The 27,037-nt window shown below is 35.7% G+C and overlaps 2 protein-coding genes across 2 annotated transcripts; both read left to right on the top strand.

The window, feature by feature from the left end:
* Positions 1-616: 616 nt before the first annotated feature.
* Positions 617-2,123, top strand: gdpgp1 (GDP-D-glucose phosphorylase 1). The gene has a single exon (XM_055192979.2). The coding sequence runs from the start codon at positions 961-963 to the stop codon at positions 2,020-2,022; it is 1,062 nt and encodes a 353-aa protein (XP_055048954.2). The 5' UTR covers positions 617-960; the 3' UTR covers positions 2,023-2,123.
* A 4,963-nt stretch (positions 2,124-7,086) lies between these two features.
* Positions 7,087-20,595, top strand: rhcgb (Rh family, C glycoprotein b). Its single transcript, XM_073868534.1, has 11 exons — positions 7,087-7,493; positions 9,815-10,007; positions 13,243-13,393; positions 13,478-13,625; positions 13,713-13,879; positions 14,318-14,455; positions 15,250-15,388; positions 17,746-17,868; positions 18,539-18,612; positions 18,775-18,851; positions 19,911-20,595. Exons 1-11 carry the CDS (start codon positions 7,157-7,159, stop codon positions 19,939-19,941), a joined length of 1,578 nt encoding a protein of 525 aa, XP_073724635.1. The 5' UTR covers positions 7,087-7,156; the 3' UTR covers positions 19,942-20,595.
* The last annotated feature ends 6,442 nt before the right edge of the window (positions 20,596-27,037 follow it).

Raw genomic sequence — 27,037 nt, 5'->3', positions numbered from 1 at the left:
TTCTTTATTATTCTTAAACATTATATTTTTCCCTCTTTTTAAAATATATTTTCTGTAGGCTTAGTTTTGGCTTTTAAAACAACAAAACATGTTTAATAAATATTTTGTGAATTATTTTTTTATTGCAAGACAAAAGAATACAAATACAAAATAGCACTGCATTGACATACAATGACATGAAGAGAAATAAAGAAAGGAAAAAAATAAATCATTTTTATCAAGTATAATATCATCATAAGCCTTAATAAACCTGTTATTATTATCAATGTGTTTAAGAGATTTAACAATAAACAAAATCTCTACAAGGAAGACATCAAATCGAGATAACGTATTGAAAAATGTGGATTTGTGAATAAAAAATTTACAATGCAAAACAAAAAAATTGACAAGTTTGACAGGATGGTTACTACCAGAAAAATACAAAAATATATAAAAATAAATTCAATATTTTGTGAAGTAACCTTTTGGTCGACTAGCGGTTGACATCCAAGTACCGCGAGAGCGTTTCTAGAAATCATACGGAGGAATCTGGTTTCGAATTGCTCTCGCGGTACTTTGACGTCAACCGCCTGTTGGTTCTTGTGGCGCGGTATTAGGTCGAACACACAGGTTGTTTCATTAAGACAAAAGTGTTTTATTTTTTGGGTGTGTGTTTTGTTTGTTTTAGCGAAACGTAGCTTAGCCGATTAAACGGAAAATACAAAAAACTACAAATCGCGAAAAACGCTACGTGTCCTTTCGCTTTCCGTACCGACTCTCCATCTGACCAATCAGCGAAGTTTAGTACGTTCTCATTCAGACACGTGTTGCGCTGTCATCCTCCGCCGCGGTGTGGGGATTTGAATGAGAAACATGGAATTAAAATGATTTTAAATAACGACAGATTTATTCTGGACGGAAATTATTTTATCACGTTTAACTAAAACAACGTAGGAGACGCAAGTTTAACCGGCAAACGCTATGGATGACTGTGCTATTTTCACCTACACTGATAAAGATTTTGTAAATAATGTTTCTTCGCCAAATAAAAGCAAGTCCAAATTTGACACCGCTCTGCGATCCGGATGGGCTGAAAAGATGGACGCTGGGTTGTTTCGGTACCATCTGGGTGATCTGGAGACGCGGATCCTTCCTGGTCCGTGTGGCTACATCGCTCAGCTGAACATCATGAGAGGCACCGAGAGACGAAAACCGCAGGAGATCGTGAGCATCCGACAGAACTTTGATCCGAACCTGTTCAATTTCAACAAGATCAACCCGAAAGAGTTGCTGTTTGAATTACAGAAGGTTAATACTGAAGCCACAAGTGAAGTAAGATATCAAAGTGGTCCAAATATGAAATGCAAAATCATAATAAACGTGAGTCCTTTAGAATTCGGCCACTGTCTGTTGGTTCCCGAACCGAATCGTTGTCAGCCGCAGATACTGACACCTTTGGCGGTCCAAATTGGGATCGAGGCGGTGCTCCTCAGTGCAGATCCAGGTTTCAGAGTCGGGTTCAACAGCCTGGGTGGTTTTGCTTCCGTCAACCATCTACATCTCCATGGTTATTACCTAAACCATCAGCTGAGACTTGAAAGCTCCCCGACGGAACACATTCTCCTCAAGAGTAACCTCTACCGCCTGGTGGACTTTCCATCCGGGTTTCTCTTTTACACCCAGGGTCCAGATCTGGGTTTGACGGTCAGTGCTGTATGTAAACTCACTGATATCATGGTTGATAAGAACATAGCACACAACCTCTTCATCACCAGAGGTTGCCCGCCAAACAGGGAGGATGACCCGTCATCAGCCCGAAACGGCGTAAGGATCGTTATATGGCCCAGATTGTCTTGTTTTGGGGTAAAGGAAGAGTCTGCTTTCAATGTGGCCCTATGTGAACTAGCAGGGCACCTTCCTTTTAAGAACAGAAAGGACTATGAAACTATTACTGAGGATGAAGTCAAAGCTATCATCCGGAAATATCTGCTGTCTGAAGAAGAATTCAGTAAATTGGAAATGCATGTCATGGAAACATTATAGACTGTAGCACTGTCACAAAATATCATAATAGATAATAAATGTTATTTATACTGTGGTGCAGGCATCAATTTGTGCAATAAATTCATTTTTACTTTATATAATGTGGCGTGAAACTTTTTAAAGTGTTTATTATTTATGTGGTTAAATTGTGTTACTCACTGGTCGTTTCTCAATCCGAAGGGTGCAGCCTCCGCAGGTTACAGGTTATGCGGGCTGCATACGTCATCAAGCCTGGTTTATTTAGGTTAAATGAGCATTACATTCGCAAGTCATACGCATATTACAACAATTAACCATTAACTAAGAAAAATAGTCAACTTTATAATTGACAATATTTTGAAATAAGACTGTTTTGATGACGTATGCAGCCTACAAATGCGATCTCCGAAGGTTGCAGCCTTCGGATTGTGAAAACGGCCACTGCCTGACTGAGAATACAAGGCTTGTTCGAATTTATATGGCGCTGTTAGAACTGACAGACTGGATGACGTCAAAGTACTGCGAGAGCGAGTCGAATTTAGACTTCTCTCGACACGCTCTCGCGGTACTTTGACGTCATTCATCCAGCCTGTCAGATCTTGTAGCGCCGCATGAAGTCGAACAAGCCTTATCTTGTTTATTTCAGTAGATCCTGGCATGAACATTTCCAGGTCATCGCCATAGCGCCCTCTAGTGGTTTGTGGAGGTAAATTGTTTTAGGTGAATTTGATAAAACCTTGCAAACATTTGTTTACTTCATTCATATACATTCAATATTAAATAATAGTCTAAACACTTTATGAGTTGGAAGTTGTTTCAATAATGAAATGATATTCGGAATGCATCATGCATCTTTTGTATTTGGGGTGTAATACTGTGTATAAACATAATTTATGATCATGTGCACATTTTTTTTTTTACAAAATGTTCCACTATGTTTCACGTCAACCGAAGCGTGTAATTTCAGTGTTTCACATATTTCCAGTACCTGTTACTGGACACGTTTTTCTCTGAATCGGTCATTGAATCCGATCAGATGAGATTGTGATGAAGAGAATAAAGCAAGTTATAGTAGGCTACAGTACTGTACATGACATAGTGTTTACACCTCCCCCAGCTAACAATTATTGAAGTGCCACTGTGGTGTAAATTTCCCCCTTACAAAAGGGGCCTGACACAGAAGCTGTTTTGATGCTGAAAAAACATATGATCTCCTCTTTTGGCTCATTAGTTATTCAAAAGGAATTTCACCTGGATGCTTTGTGCTTACAGAAAGACGGCTGAGGATTAGACTGTGCAGAACAAAAAAACATTTACTATTTGATACCAATTAGCTCTTTCACCATTTTACATGGTCAATAAATAGATTTACGTTCATGCATTTAGCCGACACTTCTATCCAAAGCAACGTATGTTTTATCAGAATGTGCATTCACAGGGATTGAACCCACAATCTTTTGCACTGCCCATGCAATGCTTAACACTGTAGAAAATTATTTCATATCAATATATATGTTTGTGTTACTTTAATTTGACAAATTAAGTGCATTAGCGTTGACCACCTTTTAATTGTGAATTCACACTTATAAAAGTTAATTTAAAAAAGTAAGTCAAAACTTAAAAAATTAGGTTAAAATGACTTGCATAATTAAGTTGTTTAAACTTCATGCTGCATTTTTTTTAATGTACTGAGCCTTTCGTAAAATGGTTTATTTTAGTATAATTTATGAGCTATATATGTGTGTGCCAAACATCTCTCCCATCAAATCGAAAATGAAAACAGGCCCAAAAGCATCTGACCCACAACGTGAAACCATTCTGCCGTTGTTTAAATGCTCCCCGGACTCATATACTAATTAATTCCAGGTGATGGTTGCTGTAACTAACACTAAACCAGTCTGAGGAGACCTGTGTCATCTGTTTCGCACCACAACACGAGCCCTTGTGTGCTTTTTGTGTATGATACCTTTATCAGCCATCTAACCTGGCACTATAAACACAGTGATACTAACATTTAGAGGAACATCTGTTGTATTAGTAAACATGCGAGAAGGCATTAGGATACAATTTATTAATCTCTTCTATTGTTCAATCTAGTTTAAAAAGATACACGAGGCGTTTTGCAGTATTTGCTGGAATGTAGCTGATAAAATAAGGGTTGATTAGCAGGGGTCACCTATTGAACCGATACAAACCTCATACAGTAACACCATTAAATGATGATGGCTAAACATTTCAGGGGAAAATAAGGGTAAGATGGCCATCAAATGTCGAATTCAACAGAGGAAAGGTTAAAATATTATCTGAAGTTTTTTATTGGATGTCAGTATACAGTATATTACAAATAGTAGGATTTCAGGCAAGCAAACAATTGTCAATTTAGTCTTGAAATTGTGCAAAAGCTACACTGTGACTACACTGTCATTGGGGCGGTACCCTTTCAAACATTACACATTTGCACCTGAATTGTTCATATTAGTACCTCATATCTGTAACAAAGAGTGCATATTAGTACCTTTTTAAAGGTTACGGCCCCAGTGATGCACCTTTTTGACCACTTTTTCTGACACTTATTGCAAATTTATTTCTAAATAGGTTCAATTACCGCATATGCAAATGAAAATGACACATTATTTCTGAAATAGTTCAATGCATTGAATAAAAGGTGGTTTACAAAAGGCCATTTTATTGGCTGTCTGCTCTTGGCAAGAGAAGAGTGCAAATGTACAGACACTATGGAGTTAAATTTGAATTACCACAACCAGTTGCAGAAGAAAATAATGAATCATATTAACTGTACTGAGTATATATGCACCTGCTCATGCATTCAGATGAACACATCAAAGATTTATAAATATTACAAGTTAGTAACGATGTCCTTCAGCACACTAACATCCAGTACACCCAATGACGCAAACCCAATTTTGAACTCCTCCAGCAAAACTTTTAAAATCAACTGACTGGATCTAATGGAGGTTACTACATTGTTACTACAGGGATCATGATGGTTCATTTAATTGCCGATATTTACAATAAACCTCTTTCTCTGCAAGTAGCCCCAGGATATTTTAAACTGAATTAAAAGGCTTTTATTTTATTTATAAGACTTATATTTATAGGGCATTTATTTCAGAAATAAGACAAGCCTCACTAAAAAAACAGCACATTTTGTAGAAAACAAATAAACCAATAAAACTACATTGGACTGTCTCAACTAATAGATCAGAATCACCTTTACTGCCAAGTACTGCGGGTTTACACGTACAAGGAATTTGTCTTGGTGTACTGATGAGAGTACTAATACTAATACTATAAATAAAAGAAATATTCAGAATTTTTACAAAAACATACAAATATTAAAGGACATTTACTCTACATGTGCAAATTGGGCCCGGTGCAAAAGGTAGCAAGGTGCATTTTTGATGTGACAACAATGTGGGATTTTTGTTACTGGAAAGTGTAATGTCTATAGGGTCACACTCTTAGAAATAAAGGTAAAGTAAAAGTTGTCACTGGGACAGTACCCTTTCAAAAAGAGACACCTTTGTACCCAAAAAGTGCATATTAGTACTTCAAAGGTACATATTGGCAGTTCAAAGATACATATTTGTACCTAAATGGTATAGGATCTTTTTTAAAGGGTACTGCCCCAGGGACAGCTTTGTACCTTTATGTTTGACAGTGCAGGTAAGTGGCCATGTGCCAAAAAGCTGTCAAAAGGTGATTTATGTCAGAAAAACAGAAGATAGAAACAGAAATAATAAAAATGTTGCTATAAGCAGGGCAAGTCCCTCTTCACATAATGTTTGGACCCTTGGGAGTTAGACAACACCCTTCTCATGTCAATTTCCTAGAAACCACAATCAATTACAAGGGACGTCATGTCCTCAGACGTGTGTACAGCAGGAACATTCTCTATCTAATAAATCAGTAACAATAATATCCAGGGTGACCAGCGTGTTCGCATAGGCTTTGCCTGTGGACAGAGAAGTTACCAAGCATGACAAATACATGTATATTATTATGTAACTACTTAGGAATAGCTATTCGAAACTGGCAGTGGTTTAAAACAGGTACACATACCAGCCATAATGCAAAAAATTGCCCAACTTCAGCATTTATAAGAACCACCCCAGTAGCCTTTATACACTGAAAAAATGATTCATTGAATTTAATAAATTTTTTAAGGTAAGTGGTTGCAATCAATTTATTTAAGCTATATTTAAACAAAAGTTTTATATTTTATTTAACTTTACTAATGTTTTTTGTTTAAATGTAGCTTAAATGAATTGATTGCAACCACTTACCTTAAATTTTTTTATTAAATTCAATGAATCATTTTTTTCAGTGTATTTTAAAGTTGTATGCATCAATGTCATAATTTATTTTTCATAGACATAATGCAACTATACAAGTAAAACGAGTGTATTCAGAGTATTTGAACAAACTAATATTTTGTACGGAATGTAATGCATGCACAGACGTGAATATCCACAATGCAATGCAGCCACGATTTCAATGTCACTCTTTTTAACATATCTCTGGTTATTTGATTGGACAGCTATATTTTTACACTTAATAAATCTATATTTTTACATTTTTAAGATCGTACAGAAACGAATATTTTACTCCGAAATACGTACATTAAGCTTAAGGTCACGTGACAACAATTTATGATCCTATGGCAGAATCTCTGATATATTGTTAACGTTAACGTTAGTTTAATTATTATTATTATTATTATTATTTAAATTAAACAAAATACAATTATATTTATATACAACACTGCACAGTAATTTTAAAAAAGTAGTCAGCAATGTCCGTTTGAAATTACACACGTCATTACGTAAATAGCTACAATCGTCCGTTACTGCGCGTGACATCGCTGAATTATTATATTTTATATTCCATAATATTTTTCCTATTTTACGTTTTAATGAATATTTCCTATTGGCATTACCACCTAAAAAAGGCAATTTGTATTCTCAAATCCCCTCATCCCTCCAAAATTAAAAGTTTTATTCGACAATATGGACCGATATCCCATACAATATAGGCTATATATATAGGCACAGCTGCACTGAAATCAATCATAAATCATCCGGCACAAAGTTCAGCTACCATTCATCCTTAAACATTTTTGTGTCTGTCCTTTATGCCCAAGGGGCGAGGAACGAGGAGGCAGACACACCTCCGCGCTCCCGATGCGTTTATAAGTGGCACTAATGCGCGTCCACATGTTTTAGCAGCATCAGCAGGTTGCTCTCTAACAGCAGAAATGGGGAACTGCCTCTGCGCCAACGATCGCCCCAAAAACACTAATATGAAATGGAGTTTACCCACCGTGTGCTTGATCTGGCAGCTGGCTATGATCGTACTTTTTGGGGTTTTCGTGCGGTATAATGAGGAGTCAGACACCCACTGGGTTGAATTCAAAAATCATAATAATATTACAAGTGATATTGAAAATGACTACTACTTCAGATATCCCAGTAAGTGATTTGCTTTCTCTGATGTATTCTCTATATTAATATTTTAATTAGTTTAATTTAATAATTAATCTTACGATTTTATTGTGTTATAATTTTGCCAAGCATGTTCTTGTTTTAATTATTATTTTTGTATTTAAATATTACATTGTTCTTTATTATTGTATTTCTTTTTATTAAAATATATTTTAAATGTTCATAATTTTGCCTTTAAAATAACACAGAGACAGGGATGTACTTTAGGGATACATTGATGCCATTACATTTAAAAAGAAAACTTGTGCACTTATACAAACCAAAATGTTTTGCATTTTATTTATGAATTAAACATTTTCATTGCCCTTACGAATTTTAACCATGGTTTTACTACATTGGCCATGGTTTAACTATAAGTTTTAAAAACCATGGTTTTCAAAATCATTATACTATCATTTAACTACAGTAACCATGTTTTTTTTAATGTAGTAAAACCATGGTTAATTTTTGTAAGGATGACCATTTCAGTGTCTGGTTCCCAGTCCTCTCTTCTAAAAAAACAGCAAACATCACAAAAATTCTAGTGGATTTAATAGTTCATATCATATTGGGGTTTTAATGAAAGCTATACTGGTCTCAGGTCGTCTTTACTGGTAATGTGTTGGCTACTATTAGTGAGATGTTATATAGATGATGAGAACCAACAGACACCATTAAATCATACTGAGACAAAGTGATGGTTCATAATTTATAATCGAATTTGTAATGCATTTTTTTCATCATTGCACGTTCTTGATCAATGTCCCCCATGTATCTTGTGTATCAAAGTCACTTTAATGGAAAAACTCCCAAATTTATTTGAGATTTAGTGCTAGCAAACAAATCATGCAACAATACATGATGGTGCACCACAGGATGACATTTACAAATATTTCAATACAAAACTAACTATGCTACTGTATATCCACAGGCTTAAACACTCATCTAACTCTGACACGTATACCTTTTCATCTACACGGTTTCAATGGGAATCTATGTGAAGTGCTGTTTTCACTGCAAATACTCTTTTGTGTCCCCTACAGGGAGAGATGTGTGTATGTGAAGTGGTTATGCATCCGTATCGTTTGTCATCTTTAGAGTCTTTGAAGGTGTCTCTGTCACTATCTTTGGTCCCCGTATCCGACTGTTTTCTGTACTAGACTTCTCGAAGATTCAAGTCGTACGTGACAGGTGCTTTATGAAACCAACTATTGTCGGGGGGCGATCGAATGTCATCCAGGCGTATTGTTGCAATTGTTCTGGTTGAAGTGTAACTGGAGTTCATCTCTTAGTAGTACTTGAGGACCAGACGTAAGGTGTTCAGTGATTATGGAAATCTGTCCGGATACAGCAAAAGCACTAGACAGGGTGGAGTGTTTTGTATAGGCATTGTTGATGATGTAAAATTTGATACCGTTTAATGTATCATTGCATTCATTTGAACATTTCCTTCAGTGTGCAATAAGAATTAACTGTATAAGACCCAATTGCATGGGGCATAATGGCGTATTTTGGCAGTCTGTTGGTTTTGTGGACTTTGGGCTGGGTCCACGCTGAAATCAGCAGCTCCGGTGCGGATCTGGCCCGGAGTCATCCACTGTCTGGGTTATAGCATTGTACAAATCGATTTCAAGGCGAAGCATCATTCTTGATTAGGGAACCAAAATGTTTTTGGTTTCTGTTACTCCATTTATGGTAACAATGACAGCAAGGTCTTTATTACTGTGCAAATAAGGGCTTGTTCAGAAACCACAGCATTGTCTGTTGTCATTAACTTTTGACATGATAGGTTCGTGGTGTCACCAGCATTGTCGTGCCCTTGGATTTTGTTGTGGAAAATGCAAAACATATTCACAAAAAACAACCCAACCCCATCTTTTTCAGAGAAACTCATTAACCGATAATGTATAGATCTGGTACATTTACACTGTCATATTGACCTCCGGTTACATTCATCACCTCGGACGTGATGAAACATATGTTTGAGCATTAACATGTGGGTGTGTCAGTTGTAAATCTAAGTGTATGGTCCTTTTCATCTCCGAAATTCTATAGATGTCATTCTTTAAACTGTCAACCGATTGTCCTCTTGATGGCATGTCTTAATGACCCTTAAAATCAACGAATTGTTCCCTGGTATCAAGATATAATGGTGCTTTCAACTGCCACTTGTAATGGACATCAATGACTTTTTATTTTATTTCCAAAAAACTATTATGTCAACTCAAGCACAATAGCATGTTTACGTCATGATCGTTAAATATCCATTTTTCAATAGATAGTCATTGTGTTTTCGATTCTTTCTGCAGGTTTTCAAGACGTCCACGTCATGATCTTCGTGGGCTTCGGGTTTCTCATGACCTTCTTGAAGAAGTACGGATTCGGAGCGGTGGGATTCAACTTCCTGATTGCGGCTTTCGGCATCCAGTGGGCTCTTCTGATGCAGGGCTGGTTTCATTCCCTGGATTACACCGATGGAAAGATCAAGATCGGCATAGAAAAGTACGTTTATTCTCATTTGTGAGTTACCTTTAACCGTCACCCCACCCTTTTGAGTGGGGGGGTGAAAAGTTGAAGTGCATTTTCAAATTAATATAACTCTGGCATTTTGTGGTCTAGAAGCCTACAAGGCTTGGTCGTGTTTTAAAGAAGACAATTTAAGGTTTTTCAGTGAAGTGTAAGTAGGTGAAAATATTAAACAGAATTTTTTTTTTAAATCAGTTTACATTTATTTTAATAAGTAAAAATAATCCAATAAAATATTTATGTTATAAAATATATATAAAAATGTAATAATGTAAACATGAAGCCATATTTCTCAAGCAGTTGTGATCCAAATTTCAAGTTAAAATCACATAAAATGAGGTTTGTGTCACACTTTTAGTGGTTTTACCAACAACAGCCACTAGGGGTCAACAGTTTGCTGCATACTCTTGTCACAAATTAATAAATTACTGTCACTGCATTATTATCACTGCTAAAACGTTTTGAAATATAAACTAAGCTTTCCAATGATTGTCAACATTTTATTAGATTTATATTAGGATATAGTGTTATGAATATAGAAAAGTAATATGCATTCCTATGGGTGGGGGGCATGTAACAAAAAAACTGTCACTGCATTATTTCTATCATCAGATGACTTTGACATATGAAAACTACATTCTGAGAGCTTTCCAGTGATATATAGTTTATCAAGATTTTTTGGGTTTAGAGTAGGGGTTTAGTGTTAGAAATATGTAAGAACAAATTGGGCTTAAATGTGGGCCTGTGACCTTTTAGAGAATGACTCTCACTACTTCATTTCTTTCTCAAAATGGTGATGATATATGACAACTACACTCTTAGAGCTTTCCGATGATATATAGTTTGTCAAAATTGTTCAGATTTGAACTGGGTATTAGTGCTTTATGTAAAAACAAATTGGGTCCACCTGTGGTCCCGTGCTCTCACCACGTCATAATTTCCCCAAAATGGTTGTAAAATATGAAAACACTCTCAAAGCTTTCCAATGGGTCATTCTACAAAAAAGGTGGAAATGCTTGTCCCTTGCTTTTGCAGACCCCTTAATCATTTAATTTGACCCAATAATCCCATAATGATATATATGTAATAAATATAGACTGTCCTTAAAATGATGAGAGAGTTTATTTATTTAAATTTCTTTTTTTCCCCTTTTTAATTTTTTTTAAATGGTTCTGAAAATTGCCCTGTCCCTTTGATCATACATGGAAGTTGAACTGTGTACTTATTATTTAAAACCATGTTTTTTACAAAACAAATCTAATTTACATGTACCTTTAACCCTGTATGATTTCACTACAACACTGAAATGGTAAAAAGACACTATTAATATGAATTATATCAAATAAATATTTGTCCACCAAATTTATGTCATTGGTGTTACCCTACCCAAAGCACCTTTATTTTGAAACAATGCATCAGCTCTTTGAAGTTTTTCATGGGTCAAGAGGTCAGTGAAAGAAATGCAGTGGAGGAAGGCAAAAGGTTTGTGAGATGTCTTACCTTATTTGTCTAAAATATCATGATATATCTAAGAATTTTGAGATAAAATTTTTTGGATGTCATTAGTGTTACTCTTTTTTTATAGCTGGGAGTGTTAAGATCTTTACATAAAAATATTATACTGAATAAGTATGTGATTGTTACATCTCTGATGAAATAGCACATGGATAATGGCAGCCATTTTGTTAAAATATGAGTTTTTTCTGTAAATTGTCATTGGTGTTACCGTAATTTTGGTGTTACTTCTCTAATGAGTACTTCCTAAGCACTATTCCTTTAACTGACCAACATAAAAGCATAAAAACAAAACAAGATGGAACATTTTTTAAGTTTTATCATATTCATTATCTATTATTATATTCTAATTTTGTCATTGGTGTTACACTGTCATTTGTGTTAAACCAAGTTTTGGTGTTATGAATGTATTTTCTTGTACTTTCTAATAATATTTTGTTGTTGAATTGGGATGTAAGACATTGTTGATATTTCAGTCTTTGCATTAAAGCCTTTTTGGTTGAATATTTTTGTTTTTGTTAGTTTTAAAGAAAAAAGTCAAACTGAGAATCAAATAATTTCATACAATGCTGGGTAAAGATAAATAATTTAATTAAACAAATATTAATAATCAATAATTTTTCTTGCTGTTATCATTCCTCTACTCAACCTTTAACTAAATACACAAGCTGTAATGAGAAAAAATATTTAGTATCAACATTAATGTTGTTTAAATTACAGATAACACCAATGACAAATAAATGACTCATGGATTCTTTATTAAAATGTATTAAAAAGTTAAAAATAGATTAAGCTCCCTGTTTTGCGGATTCATATATGTGACAAGTTAATTAATGCTTTAAAGAAGTTTTGGGTATGTTGAAAGAAGTTCATTTAAGCAAATTTTCATCACCTGAATTCCACCTTTTCTGTATATGACCCCAATAATATATAGTTTGTCAAGATATTTTAGGTTTAGATAGGGCATTTGTGTTACAAAAATATAATGGGCCCACCTGTGGACCTGTGGCATTTTATAAAATGGCTCTCACTATGTAATTTCTTTCCCAAAATCCTGATGATAAATGAAAACCCGTAGAGCTTTTACACAATATATATTTGTCATGATAAGATAAGAATTCACATGCAAATCAATAAAGTAAATGTAGGCATCCCGCTGGCGGGACAGGGACATTTAGCAGGATATAAATGTTTTGAGGGACATTCTCTCCATAAATGAATCAATTACTCTCCCTACATAATTTATTTTATAAAACACCGTTGATATGTCTATTCTAGACATTTCCATCGATATATAGTTTGTAGTGAAAGATCAAAATTTACCTCAGCAATATTGAAGTAATCTTAGGTGTTCCGTGTACGGGACGTGACGCTTTATATGATTGTGGTCGGTCGTTGTGTTGATTAAACCTCTCTGCTGTTTATCTCCCATATCACCGTTATTCCCACAGGCAATATTTGTTTTGTGTTTAAACATTAATTTCAAACTCTAAGCCTGACCAACAAAACAGAGAGTACGGTAAAGTACAATACAGTACAGCACTGTTTATTTTTTAACGGTAGAGATTTTCATCTTTCCTTTAAAATGAAGGACAGGGTCGGGGTCAGGTCATCCCAAATAACTGATTGATATATAAATGTCTTATACATATATGAATATAAAGATATGAGGGTCACATATGCTTTTGTTTTTTAGCCTGATCAATGCAGATTTCTGTGTGGCGGGTTGTCTGATAGCGTACGGTGCCGTGCTGGGAAAGGTCAGCCCCGTTCAGCTGCTGGTCATGACTCTGTTTGGCGTCACGCTGTTTGCTGTTGAAGAGTACATCATCCTCAATATTATCCATGTGAGACTCATTTTCACCCATTAGTCTTCCATTGTTTGGACAAACAGAATATGTATGTATATGTAATACTCTGTGCAATCGCAGGCTAAAGATGCTGGTGGCTCAATGGTGATCCACACGTTTGGTGCTTATTACGGTCTGTCCATATCGTGGGTTCTGTATCGGCCGAACTTGGATAAGAGCAAACTCCTGAACGGATCGGTTTACCACTCGGACATGTTTGCCATGATTGGTAAAGCCCATCAGATATACAATACTGTATTTATAACAACAGGTACAGGTAGGATGATTTTTTTTTTTGTAAAATCTGTTCACGCAGGCACTCTGTTCCTCTGGATGTTCTGGCCCAGTTTCAATTCCGCCATCGCTGATCACGGAGACGGTCAGCACAGAGCGGCCATCAACACTTACCTGGCTCTGGCCTCCACCGTCCTGACCGCGATGGCCATGTCCAGCCTGTTCGAGAAACATGGAAAGCTAGACATGGTAGCATTTTTCATTTTAGTTATTAGATTACACACAAGAAATACATTTTTATACGTTTGGAGCTTTGGTGTGTCAACTTTACATTAAATCCATATGTTAATATGTAGCACAGATGTGTGTATGTGTGTGTTGCGTGTGTAAAAATACAAACAAAATCAAACATTTTTTTTTTTATTGAGACAAAACTAAAATGTGTCAGGTTGTGCCATGCTCTTCCCTACTACGTTCCTGCCAGTCTTCCTTGTCTTATTCCTTACATAAAATGCCCTCTAGTGGTGACATTAAACGAACTTGCTCCTCTGGAAATGGCTGCTGTAATTTTTTTTATCTTATTGGAAATGCCCCTTATACCAAATTGTGTTTCAAATCCTTAATTTAACATGAAACAATTCATGCCCCACTGGAGGGATCGTCTAAAATGTTTTCATTTCTCTCCAGGTTCACATCCAGAATTCGACATTGGCTGGAGGAGTTGCTGTAGGAACAGCGGCTGAATTTATGTTGTCTCCGTATGGTGCTTTGATCGTGGGTTTCTTCTGTGGGATTATATCCACACTGGGCTATATTTTCATCTCTGTGAGTTTTGTTTTACTTGCTTGTAATTCTACAATTTGCTTGTAAAGTGATACCAATTTCCAAGTCTTTGATGTACACCACTGTACAAAAGTTAAATCAGTACTGAATCACTGAGAAATTGATTTCATCATACTGTCGAGACCCAACAAGCAAACGCAGCTTTAGTAACATTTAATACTATAATTCAATTTTATTCGTTATGTCAAAGCTTTATTTATTCCAGCACGATGCGAAGTTTGTCACAACATGTATGTAGCCCGTCATGTGTGTGGTTCTTATTTTCAAAATATGTGTTCTGCGTGTCAAGTGATCTTATGTGCATCACGTGTCTTGTCAAAATAAGTGCCTGCTGCAGACGCGTTTAAAGGGTTTATGATAAAAGAGACGCTCGCGTTTGCCAGATACTCGCATAATCTCATGCGTAATCAGAGTTTACTGTTAAGGGAGTGTCTTGCATGTATTTTGTGAATGTGAGCGTCTCTTTTATAATAAACGGTTTTGACGCGTGTGCAGCAGGCACTTACCTTGACAAAACACGTGATGCACATGGTTCACATGACGCAACAAACACATATTTTGAAAACACGAGCAACACACATGACAAACCGAACACTTATTTTGAATTTGTGCCCCTTGGATGAGCAACCACACACGAACCACACATGTCGGGCTAAATACATGTTGTGACGAGCTTCGCATCGTGCGCCCTCGACTGTGATTTTCGAGGTGTTCATAATCATGTTTTTAATGATGGGATGTTCATGAATGTTCTTGCGCTTGTTGATGTTCCTCAGCCATTCCTGGAGGAGAAACTGAAGATTCAAGACACCTGTGGCATTCATAACCTGCACGCCATGCCAGGGGTCATCGGAGGAATCGTGGGCGCCATCTCGGCCGCAGCTGCCAGCGAGACGGTTTATGGGCCGTTAGGGTGAGCCAGTTAAAACTTGTGCTAAATTTGCATCCCTGACATTTAAAGTTTAAGATGTCAACTAAACAGTTTAAAGTCTGTGTAAAGTCATTTCAGAGAATTGTTTCTAAACGCAAAGCAGCAAAGAAAATGCGACCGCGTTGCTTTCCTCCTTCCTTCCAGTGCTCGACTCGGCATTCTGAAAAGTTCTTGAAGTATTTTCAACTTGCTGCGGCACCGACGTTCTACTTGAGCGTGCTTTCCGCGTGTCTACATTCAAATTAACATATTTGTGCGCACAAAAAATGCGAAATGTGAACCACCCCTTAAGCTGGTGGTTGCCTGTCTCTTTTAAAGGGACACTCCACTTTTTTTGAAAATAGGCTCATTTTCCAGCTCCCCTAGGGTTAAACATTTGATTTTTATCATTTTGGAATCCATTCAGCTGATCTCCCGTTCTGGCGGTACCACTTTTAGAATAGCTTAGCATAATCCATTGAATCTGATTAGACCATTAGCATCGCACTCAAAAATAAACAAAGAGTTTTGATATTTTTCTGATTTAAAATTTGACTTTTCTGTAGTTACATCGTGTAAAGTAGCAATTTTCTATGCAGATATGGCTATGAACTATACTCTCATTCTGGCGTACTAATCAAGGACTTTGCTGATGTGACATGGCTGCAGGAGGCGCAATGATATTACAGGAGGCAACAGACGAAAATAGTCCCCTTTGTAACTTTCAATAGCAGGGGACGGTTTTCCGGCACTGCGTAATAACATTGTGCCTCCTGCAGCCATCTGGTTGCCATACGTTCGCCAGAAGTCGCCAAGCTTCCATTAAAATTAATTAGATCACATTGCTTTGCTAATGCTAGTCGCTAACAGTCTAAATGGGGCATATGCTGCGTACACAGCAAACGCGAAATATTTCGTTCCTCGCTCTAGATTACTTACGGGATATAACTTTGTCATGCGAATTTTTCGCTTTAGTTGGAGGCGAATAGCATGTGTTCTTGCTGCAATCGCGTCATTTGTATTCGCGTCATTTGCATTGCACTAAGCGAGTTCGCATCTATTAGCATCTATTCGCATCTTTGCATTGACTTTGTATGTATGTAATCTACTCGCGCACATTGTTGAATTCGTGTTGGGTGTGTACTCCCCATTACACTCCACATTTGAGGAATTTTCGTGCTAAATGGTGGTTCGATGCCGCACTGGAGAGACAGTGCATGGCCCCGCCCCTAACACAATCACAAGCATCCATTTAGGTTAGGTAGCAGTATTTGAAAGTTGAGAGAGATGGTAGCTTGTGATTTCAGCCGTGACAGCGGACACGCCCCCAACATTTAAATGGAGAGTTCACCCAAAAATGTAATTCTGTCATCATTTACTCACCCTCATGTTGTTACAAACCTGTATAAATGTCTTTGTTCTGATGAACACAAAGGAAGATATTTTGAGAAATGTTTGCATCCAAACTGTTTGTGGACCCCATTCACTTTCATAGTAAGTGGCGGCTGGTGACTGCTCTTCCGAGGGGTGCAAATTTATAATAAGTGTTCAGAGTGTCGTGGTTGCTTGTGTTTTCAAAATATGTGTTTGTTGTGTCATGTGAACCATGTGCATCACATGTTTTGTCAAAATAAGTGCCTGCTGCACACGCGTCAAAACCGTTTATGATAAAAGAGACGCTCACGTTCACAAAATATACGCAAGACACTCACATAGCAGTAAACTCTGATTACACATGAGATTATGCGAGTATCTGGCAAACGCGAGCGTCTCTTTTATCATAAACCCTTTAGACGCATCTGCAGCAGGCACTTATTTTGACAATACACGTGATACACACAGGACAACTTGACACGCAGAACACATATTTTGACATAACGAACCACACACATGACGGGCTACATACATGTTGTGACGAACTTCGCATCGTGTGCCCTCGAAAAAAAGAAGTCACCGGCCGCCATTGAATATAGTATTCTTTTTCCCACTATGGAAGTGAATGGGGTCCAAAAACTGTTTGGTTACAAATATTCCTCAAAACATCTTCCATTGTGTTCATCAAAATAAAGAAATTTATGGGAGTTTGTAACAACATGAGAGTGAGTAAATGATGACAGAATTTTCCAACTTATTTTATTTATTTGCCGATTTTTTTCGTCATTCAAATTTGGGTGAGAAGATATGTAATATTGGACTTTACACAGAGTTAAAGGGTATAGTGAATGTTTAGAAAAAAAATCTTACATTGAACTGAAATATCTCAGGATGAACATTTATTAATCAAAAATGAAATTCCTGAAATTCCACTATAAATCCACATGATGACACATACGTGCTTATGTTCACTTTTGCTTTTTAGGGTTGACAAATACATTTGACTTCGTAGACAAGTTTGCTAAGCGAGTTCCAACAGCTCAAGGAGGATTCCAGGCAGCCGGACTTTGTGTGGCCTTATGTTTCGGAATAGGAGGGGGCATTTTCGTTGGTAAATGGAAACTTTTTAAAGTTCAGTCATCTGTGAAACATATTGTGATGTTTTCTCCTTGTGTGCATCACTGTTACACAACAGCACAACAAATACAAAAAGATCTAAAGCTATTTGTTTAAACTGTCATTAGACTGGACAGGTGTGTGTGTGTGACATGAATACTAGAATAGATTGTGTAATACAATATCTGGCAATTTTCCAATGTATTAGCGTAAAGAGATGCCATATGTGACCCCGGACCACAAAACCTTAAGTCGCATGGGTATATTTGTAGCAATAGCCAACGACACATTGTATGGGTCGAAATTATTGATTTTTCCTTTATGCCATTAGGATATTAAGTAAAGATATTTTGTAAATTTCTTACTGTAAATAAATATCACAATTTTTATTTTTGTGAGTGGATGCAATTACAAGGACTTCATTTGAATAACGTTAAAGTAAATGTTTCAAGTTTTTTTTTTGCACCCCAAGATTCCAGATTATCAAATAGTTGTATCTCGGCCAAATATTGCCCTAACATAACAAACCATACATCAATATAAAACATATTATTAAACCTTTAGATGGTGCATAAATCTAAATTTCATAAAATTTACCCTTAATGACTTAATGAATGGTTCAGGGTCACATATTGTTTGTGTAACTTGTATTACTCCTCCAACAGGCTGTATCCTGAAGTTGCCGATCTGGGGCGATCCGGCAGATGACAACTGCTTTGATGATGAGTGCTATTGGGAGGTAAGGTGGTTCATCTAAGCTTCGGTTTAAAAGATTGTTTTGTTCACAAATAATTTATGTCCCTATAACTATGTTTAGATATACAGTATTTAACATTTATTAAATTACTTTAGGCAATTTATTCAACTTTTATTTAAATCTTCCTTTCATTATTGGCTGTAGGTACCTGAGGATGAAGAAAGTGTTCCTCCTATCTTGGCTTACACCAATCACATGATCCCCAACAAACATGCAGACGTGTAAGTAGTGGTGTACTGATTGCTTACTGTGTACTGATATTTAAGTCATTGCCTTAGAATTAAACATTACTTGTATGCATCTTGAGACAAAACAATGACAGCTCAAACATTTGTAGTCTGTGAAACTGGGCATTAACCTCACAGATTATTTTTTTATTATTCACTTATATTAGTCACCCTTTATTTAAACATATTAATAATTATTAATAATTTGTTTACATGCTGTGTAGTTATGCTTAGAGCTCATTTTTAAGACAAATATAAAGTATAAAAATTACACTAAAACATATGCAAAGCATTTACATTTTTAAATATTTAACTGATAAAGCTGTAGTCAGCTTTCTGTGCACTTTTAGTCAAATACATCAACCAAGTTTAGTTTTCTAAGTTTAATCAGTTTCTCGGTTTAATTTTACATAATCTTACATGAAAACAAATATTGTGCAAATTTGCGCACATCACTTTTGGCATCTACTGAGCCTTTGTTCCCGTTAAACGGTAATGTTGATTTTTTCCAATAGGGGGCGCAAGTGGTCTGAATGCTCCATGGAGCCCTATGGAAATTTGAATAGGTGTTTTAATGGACGCATTTGTTCAGTAAAATTGTTGGTATCTTTTCATAATGATAATTTCCGTTGATAAACATAAACTGGTATGAGTAGATATTTAAACACGTTAAAAAGTCTACGACGTCAACATTTTATACATAAGAAATGACTATGAAATGTATTATTAAGGGTTTGCTTATAATATCTTGGTAAAGGGGTTTATAGTAAGGCGAATAGGAAAAAACTGAAAAAGCCTGCATGTTAAACCAAATTTTAAACATAATTTATGTTACGGTCTCTTCTGCTGTTTTGTGTTATAGCGTATTTCTGCCACAAGATGGCGCATGATGACCGCGTTGCTGTTGCATGAGTCTAATTGTTTAAATACGTTTATATTAGACATTAAACAGACGCGTTTATCCAAATCGTCTTACGATTTGGGTTAAAATTAGTTAATTGGTGAGTCATCTTAAATATAGTTGTGAAAATAACCCACAGTTTTTCCACGCAGGACAGAGACGAATTTCGTGGAGCAGCGCTAACACGAAGCAGCACGCGTGCAGTGTGACCTCTGTCAGGATTTCCTGCTGCTTTTCTCTGTTAACCTCAACATTCAGCCAAAAACGCAAAATTAAACAGACATTTCTTTATGCTTTAACGAAGCAAATCTGGCACAAGACGTGTGAGTTCATTTTAATGAACAGATGATTTATGGTGTCGTATAAAGATGTATATACTATATTGTCTTAAATTGTTTGTATTTTACACATATTGTCAGATTATCAATCAGTCAAATTTATGTTGAAAATTAATTTATTTCTATGTTAAAAACTTTGATTAATTTTCCTGTTAATGTGGTCAGAGAAACTGTGACCAAAAACCACACAACCTCTAAACTACCAAGCAGTTAAATTTTTAATATGTCTACCCTATCAAAATAAATGACATTTAAATGTGTTAAGATTTTCTTGTTCAAACATTGCTGATCATTGTGTAATTGTTTTATAAAAACAGATGTAGTCTTTTTCTTGCATCAGCAAATGCACATTGTGTTCACCTTAATAAAGAAATATTAATATTTCAACAACAACAAAGTACTTAAAACGTTTCTGTAAGCTTACATTTATTTTCCTGATTGTTTTTAGCATGTATGCATTTATTTCAGAAGTAAATGTCATGTTTTAACTTTAAAATTTTACTGAACAACAATGTGCAATCTGTATTTAAATATTTCTATTTTTTTTCTTAAATGTTGTACACTATGTGTTTGATTGTTTATTGTCTTTTCTTTATTGTAAGATTGATAAAAAAGTTATAAATCTGTATTTTTTTGTCTAATGCCAGATTAAATTATCTATATACTGTAATTCCTACATTAATTTAAGTACTCCCTTTTTCTTTACACACTACACACAGATGTATTTCTGATATAAACAAGAATAAAAACAATGTATTTTTATTTTGATTAATAAAGAATGATTTAAAATGTGGAAACATTAGGAGTCATATTTAAAATATTGAAATATTCATTTAAATTGTGCAATTGGCCGCAATGTCTCTTTCTGCATTATGAATCCTTTATTCGGTTTAACAAGACATGAAGTTTTTAACCCCTTGAAAATTCTTGCCCTCTATGACCGGTGACCATCTTTATGTCCCTTGTCAACTTATGTTGGGGTGAAAGTTCATGACATTTGCTTGTTTGGGGTCAATTGGATGATGTCAGAGGTGACCATGCCACATGTCTGTGCCATTAACAACAAGACCAAACCGATAACTTGATATTTAAGGTCAAGGGGTAGATGCACCTTACAGATTTGACCAAAAATGTCCTTAATATTTCAATCAATGGAAGTAAAAATAATTTCAACGTACAATGTCAGTCAAAGGCTGGATGCACTTGACTAAATCAGTTTTTTGTGATCTTAAAATCATTTTGATGCTTAAAACTTGCAATAGGCATTGTGCTTGCATATACATTTTTTGAAAAAATGAAATTGTATTCATATAAAAATTAACTTTTTAATCATGGACTGTGAAGATAAAACAGCCAACATGTGTCCAGTATACATGAAAAACTTTCCTTTCTTTGACAAAATGTAACACAGATCATTACTTAATACCACTTAATATCACTTGCATTACTTCATAAACTTATATTTTAATCTATTAATAAAAAGCACAGGTGTGTCCAGACCTTCAGCTAGTATTGCAGAGACATCCAGAGGACACTGATACAACATTTAGTCACAGACAATGACACAAACAAATAGTTTTTAGTCTGCAGCTGTGGGCGCAAGCCTTTAATTTCCATTCTGTGGGAATCAACATGTGACAAACTTTGATCTTAGCTCTCATCTCAGTGAAGACGTAAAGAACAAACAAACGTTCCAATTAACTGCTTTGGGGTTCCTGTGGAGGAAAGCGAGAACCCCTTCCCTTTCTATTCGAGCTCTCACACCCCCTTCTCCTCCTTCTCAGCATTCAGATCTGTGCGTCTCTGTTCTCTCCTCCCCGTGGTCCTTTCGCAGCTAATGTATATTCATTTACCACTTACTGACGGACGCAGCCCCCTGTTAAAACTAAATCAAGCTCCATTCTCGACATGATCCTGTTTGCCGCGCTCAAAGGGCCCCGGTCCGAGGGGGGCCCTGACCCTGAAGACACAGAGCGTGGAGAGAGGCGGGGTACGGAGGAGGAGGGGGGTCGAGTTGATCCTATAGACCCCTAAAAAAGACACCACTGTCTGCCTCGACGGTGATTAAGCCAGCCAATGGTGGACGACGGCGGGAATTTAGAGGAGGTGTGATGGAGATTAAATATGTCACGCCCATTCAGAAAGAGTGGGATAAAGAAATAAAGGAACGTTATGGGAGAGAATGAAGGAAGGGAGAGGGGTCTTTTCACGCCTGATGACTGATTGCCCGTCTTTTGATTGACAGGTGGTGTCGAGCCAAAGGGTGGGAAAATTGGGAGTGTGTTTCTGGGTGGGGCTGATGCTGAACTGTGAGAAATAAAGGTTAAGACATTGTGTGTGAAAAGAGAGGATTCGGTGAGAATATCCATGCCTTTAATTAGCTGCGACCATTATGGTCCTGAATAAGCTTGATGAATATTAAAATAAATGTTATACAGAGATTAGAGATAATAGAGTGATTATTATAAAGATGGGCACCCATAAAGTGTTTGCATGTACAAATTATTGAATGTGTAATTACATTAGAAAATATGAATCAATATATTTTAAATGTTTGAAAAGAAAGATAGCTCTTTAGGAGTAAAACCTTATAAAAAATTATTTTGCAAGGTTTAAAAAACAGGAAAATTCAAGCCAGTTTGCTAAAATAAAAAAATATATTTTTTGGGGGGTTTGTTAAAATTTTAAATTTTGGTAACACTTTAGAATAAGGTAGTAATAGTAAATGCATTAATAAACAATACAGTTATTCATGTTAGTTCATAGTTCATTAATTAATCTTAATCGTTTAAAAGTTTAATTTTAATAATGTATTACTAAATGCTAAAATGAACATGAACTTAGATTATTAAGATTAATAATGCTATTTTTCATTGTTAGTTTATGGTAGCTAATGCATTAACTAATTGTTAACAAGTGATACCAGATATTTTAATATGCATTTGAATGTTTGAAATCACTAGAAAGGGGAAGTTTAAATAATTAAAGCCTACACTGTAAAAAGTTTTTAATATGGCACATTTAGGTATAAATATTTATACATTGGTACCAATATATACCTCTGAGGTACTAATATAAACTAAGTGCTTGTATCTGTCAATCTGCAGGATGCCTTTTTAAAAGAGATTTTTAATCTCAATGTGCTTTCTTCAGGTAAAATAAAGGTTTAATAATAAAGTACCTAATATGAATTGAGATGCAAAGGTGTACTTTGCAGTGACAGCTAGGAAGCATTTTTTCTGACAGTGTACAAACTTGAAGAGAGATACACATAAAACACCAAAGAAAACTTAAGAGAAACTAAACTTGCATTCAATAAAATTACATTGAGATCGAATTGCAAAATAGCAAGTGACATTTTATAAAAGGTCTTGCATCATTTATTTGCAGATGCCATTTTTTTTTATATTTTGTTAATGCAGTTTTACTTTCGTCTTTTAAAACGTGCTATATGTTTTTCTATTGGAGTCTTATATATTCACATTATGAGGGTCCGAGAGCTTCTGTGCTTCTGTCCTCATAAACAAGCCTGTAAATCTGCTCTTGCTTGTGAGTGTGAGGTTCATAAACACATTTACAATGTAGACATGCTCCTACACTTTATTATGGGATGTTCCCTTAAGTCTCATTCACAGATACAGTAACTGCTGACAGCAGTCTGCTGTAAACCCCTTTATTGAGCACCACTATGTGATACACATCAGGATCTTTATTTTGATAAAAGGTTTTGTTTCAAACAGAGTATGGAATTCAAGTCCTTAATTTGCTAAAGACTCTTAAAATGCTGGTTGGTTTTAACCCATGGTTGGGTAAAATATGGACAAACCCAGCTGGTGGTGTAATGTCCACATTTAACCAGCCTGATCTCACAAGAATTCTTACATATTTTACGAGTTGGCTAATTTGTATATTTGTACAAAGTTAATCGTGCAAAAACATAAAAAACAATAGTGAAACTCCAACCCAATCTCAACATCACAGGGGTCAAGGCAAATCGTACAAAAATGTATGAATGTGGTTGTACCAATAATACGAATTAGACACCTCGCGTAAAATATGAATTGAGATGAGAAAGCTGAGATGAGAAAGCCTTTTATCCAGGATTAAAACAGCCCAGCATTGTTTTGGAGTGTGATGTATATTTTGTTTAAAGATGGACAAATATTTTCACCACATGATTAATCTGCCAATATTTGGTCATTTTCTTTTGTCTTTTAATGTAAAATGAAAAGATTTTTATAATTGAAGATTTTTTTTACAAATCTATACCATGCACTACCCTTATGAAAATTAACCATGCTTTTTTGTGGTAAAAGTGTATTTTTGGTGTATTGATTACTATTAGCAAAACCATGGTTATTTTGTGGTAACACACTGTAAAAAAATAGCTGTAGCTAATTATACAGCAGTTTGCCAGTAACTTACTGTAGAAGATAAAGACTGAAAATGTTTCATGTTCATTTAACTTTGAACAAACTGTTGCCAGTAAATAACATAAATGTAAAATCTACAGTAATTTACTGCCAGCTAGTAGCCAGTAATACTGTAATTTCTACAGATATTTTAACAGTGTATTTTACTACAGTAGCCATGTTTTTTTGGTTTTAATTGTAGTAAAAGTATAGGCAAATAGTCACAATTAAAGCTGTTCATTAATGTAAAAATTTTTTTGTTTTACTATAACTTTAAATGAACAAATTAAGTTTATAATTTATGTCAACTAAATACCAGTCAAAAACTTAAAATACTATATTTACAGTGCAGGATTTTCAGGAAACTTTAAAAGACAAAAAACAAAACATTCACAAATTCAACAAAGAGTAAAATGATAGAAAGTGAAGTTAATAAAGAAAATATTGTAAAAAACAAAAAGCCAACTTGCTCTAAACGAATTTACCAAATTACTCTAAATTCAGGGGTTTTTAATTTAAGATAAATGTTCAATTTGGCATTAAACACAAAATGTGACCACTGTCTTTATTGATTTATTTGTAGAAAGTGCTCCTGTTCTTCTCATCTCAAGCCTGTCAGTAACACCACCCCCCATCTGTCATGACTGCTGACCCACCGCCGGCTGTATGCCTTGCACACTCCAGGTATCCGGTGACTCAAAGGGGTCGGTAAGAGCCCCTGTCAGTGTACTGTGGTGAGGAACAAGAGATTAACTCAATAATCCAACCCCCCTCTTACTGCTTACATACTTTCCACTGTGGCTTTCAGGTCTACTTTACAGTTTTTAAACAACAGACAGACATGAGAAAATGATTTTAGTCTAAAACTGTGAATGTACCTGGTTGTGTTCTGTAGACTTTCTGTAGACTTTCTTTAAAAGTGCAGTGGTTGCCAAAGCAAAATGAATGAAGATGCTACTGTATATGTGTTAGATGTCTTTGTTAGAGATTGATCGACAAGTTGCGCAAGTTGTCCTGTGTCTCCCTCAATGAGTCCATGAGGCACCTGTGTGCCTCAGAAGATAATGAAGAGTACACGTTTCAGCATTGCTTCTGTGGCACATGTGAAAAATCTGGGTTGATTTGCGGTGGCGATGTGCATATTGCACATATTTTATCCAACCTTGAGTACGTATACGAACACTTTTTTCTGTATTATTTAACACAATGGTTGGATTTTTCTCGTTTTGACTCAATCGTGAGTTAAAAGAATGACTGCAATTCACATGTAAACACAAGCAATCTGGACTTTGACTTTGTGATGTTAGCACCTGTGTTAAATATGGATGCTTAGTCAAATTAGCTGTTTAAAAGAATTGCAACAGTTTTAAGGTAACAAATTCACATTTGTGTAGCATATTAGGGTATTATTTATTTTATTTCATTTTATTTAGCATAATATAAACAACAAATGATGAAACAAGAAAATACAATGTCTTTACAATGTAGGGAGAGGCAAAAAGCCCAAAGAGCCTATTTTAAGCCTTCACCTAAGACTCCACCTATTGGAAAGTTACAATTGGAGATTTCACCTCCAGACAACAACTTTGATCTTTTTACCACCTAAAAACTATTTATTTATGTATTAATATATGTTTGTTAAAACAAAGTAAATTGTAACACCACAATTTTAGTTTTTTTTAGTCAGTCTGAAATATAAATTTGGTTTTAGAAACGCTGCTATGTTACATAATTGGACAGTTTGAAACATTATAAGTTTTAATTTTGTAGGTGAAACCAATTAAAGTAACTTTTTAAGTTGAACCAATTTTCACTTTTTACAGTGTAGGCTAGTTAGGGGCTGGTTTCCTGAACAGAGATTAGCTTAAATCAGGACTAGGTCTTAGTTTAATTATGAAATATAACTAGTTTTAACAAACATGCCTTACTACTTACTACTGCAAAACAAAGGGCACTGATGTATTTTAAGATATGTCAGTGCAAGTTTTTTCAGTTTGGACAGCTCTTACATTTATTTTAGTCTAGGACTAGTCTAATCCATGTCCTGGAAACCACCCCTAGGTCAGTATAACTACATGAACACATATAATATAATCCTTATAAGAGAAAAACTGTATTATGAATTTGAATCTTTTATTAATATTATAATCCTAATCAAATTAAACTGCATGAATAAATTGAGGTGCCATTTGTGGCTCTGTCTGCATGACTGCTTGAGTTCTCGTGTCCCATGTGTTTGCGTATGCTGATCACACGCTCGTTCTGTCTGGACCCCATGCCCCAGTCAGGGCCCTGAGGTGGGGCAGACACCCTCAGACTTTGGGATATATGGGTACCACATTGTCCCAACCATGTCTCCTCTCTCCTCCCTACCCAGACGTGTTCTAGTACTGTCTGGATCCGCTTTCCCAGACAGACACCCTCCCTGCAGCGGCTGACCCCCTCTGTCATGACTGCTTTCCAGACAGCAGGGGTCAGAGGTCAAGACCAGCTGTCACTTTACCCCTCAGCACGAGTCAATGTTGTATT

The sequence above is a fragment of the Misgurnus anguillicaudatus genome, chromosome 6 (genome assembly GCF_027580225.2).
Source record: "Misgurnus anguillicaudatus chromosome 6, ASM2758022v2, whole genome shotgun sequence".
In the NCBI taxonomy this organism is placed as follows: domain Eukaryota; kingdom Metazoa; phylum Chordata; class Actinopteri; order Cypriniformes; family Cobitidae; genus Misgurnus; species Misgurnus anguillicaudatus.
The sequence above is the reverse complement of the archived record's forward strand: the minus strand, read 5'-3'. Positions and strand labels throughout refer to the sequence as shown.

Coding starts and splice junctions, on each gene's coding strand:
- gdpgp1 (XM_055192979.2), top strand. CDS start 961: ATGGATGACTGTGCTATTTTCACCTACACTGATAAAGATTTTGTAAAT.
- rhcgb (XM_073868534.1), top strand. CDS start 7,157: ATGCCCAAGGGGCGAGGAACGAGGAGGCAGACACACCTCCGCGCTCCC. Junction 13,880..14,317: donor AACATGGAAAGCTAGACATG/GTAGCATTTTTC, acceptor ATTTCTCTCCAG/GTTCACATCCAGAATTCGAC. Junction 14,456..15,249: donor TGGGCTATATTTTCATCTCT/GTGAGTTTTGTT, acceptor GATGTTCCTCAG/CCATTCCTGGAGGAGAAACT.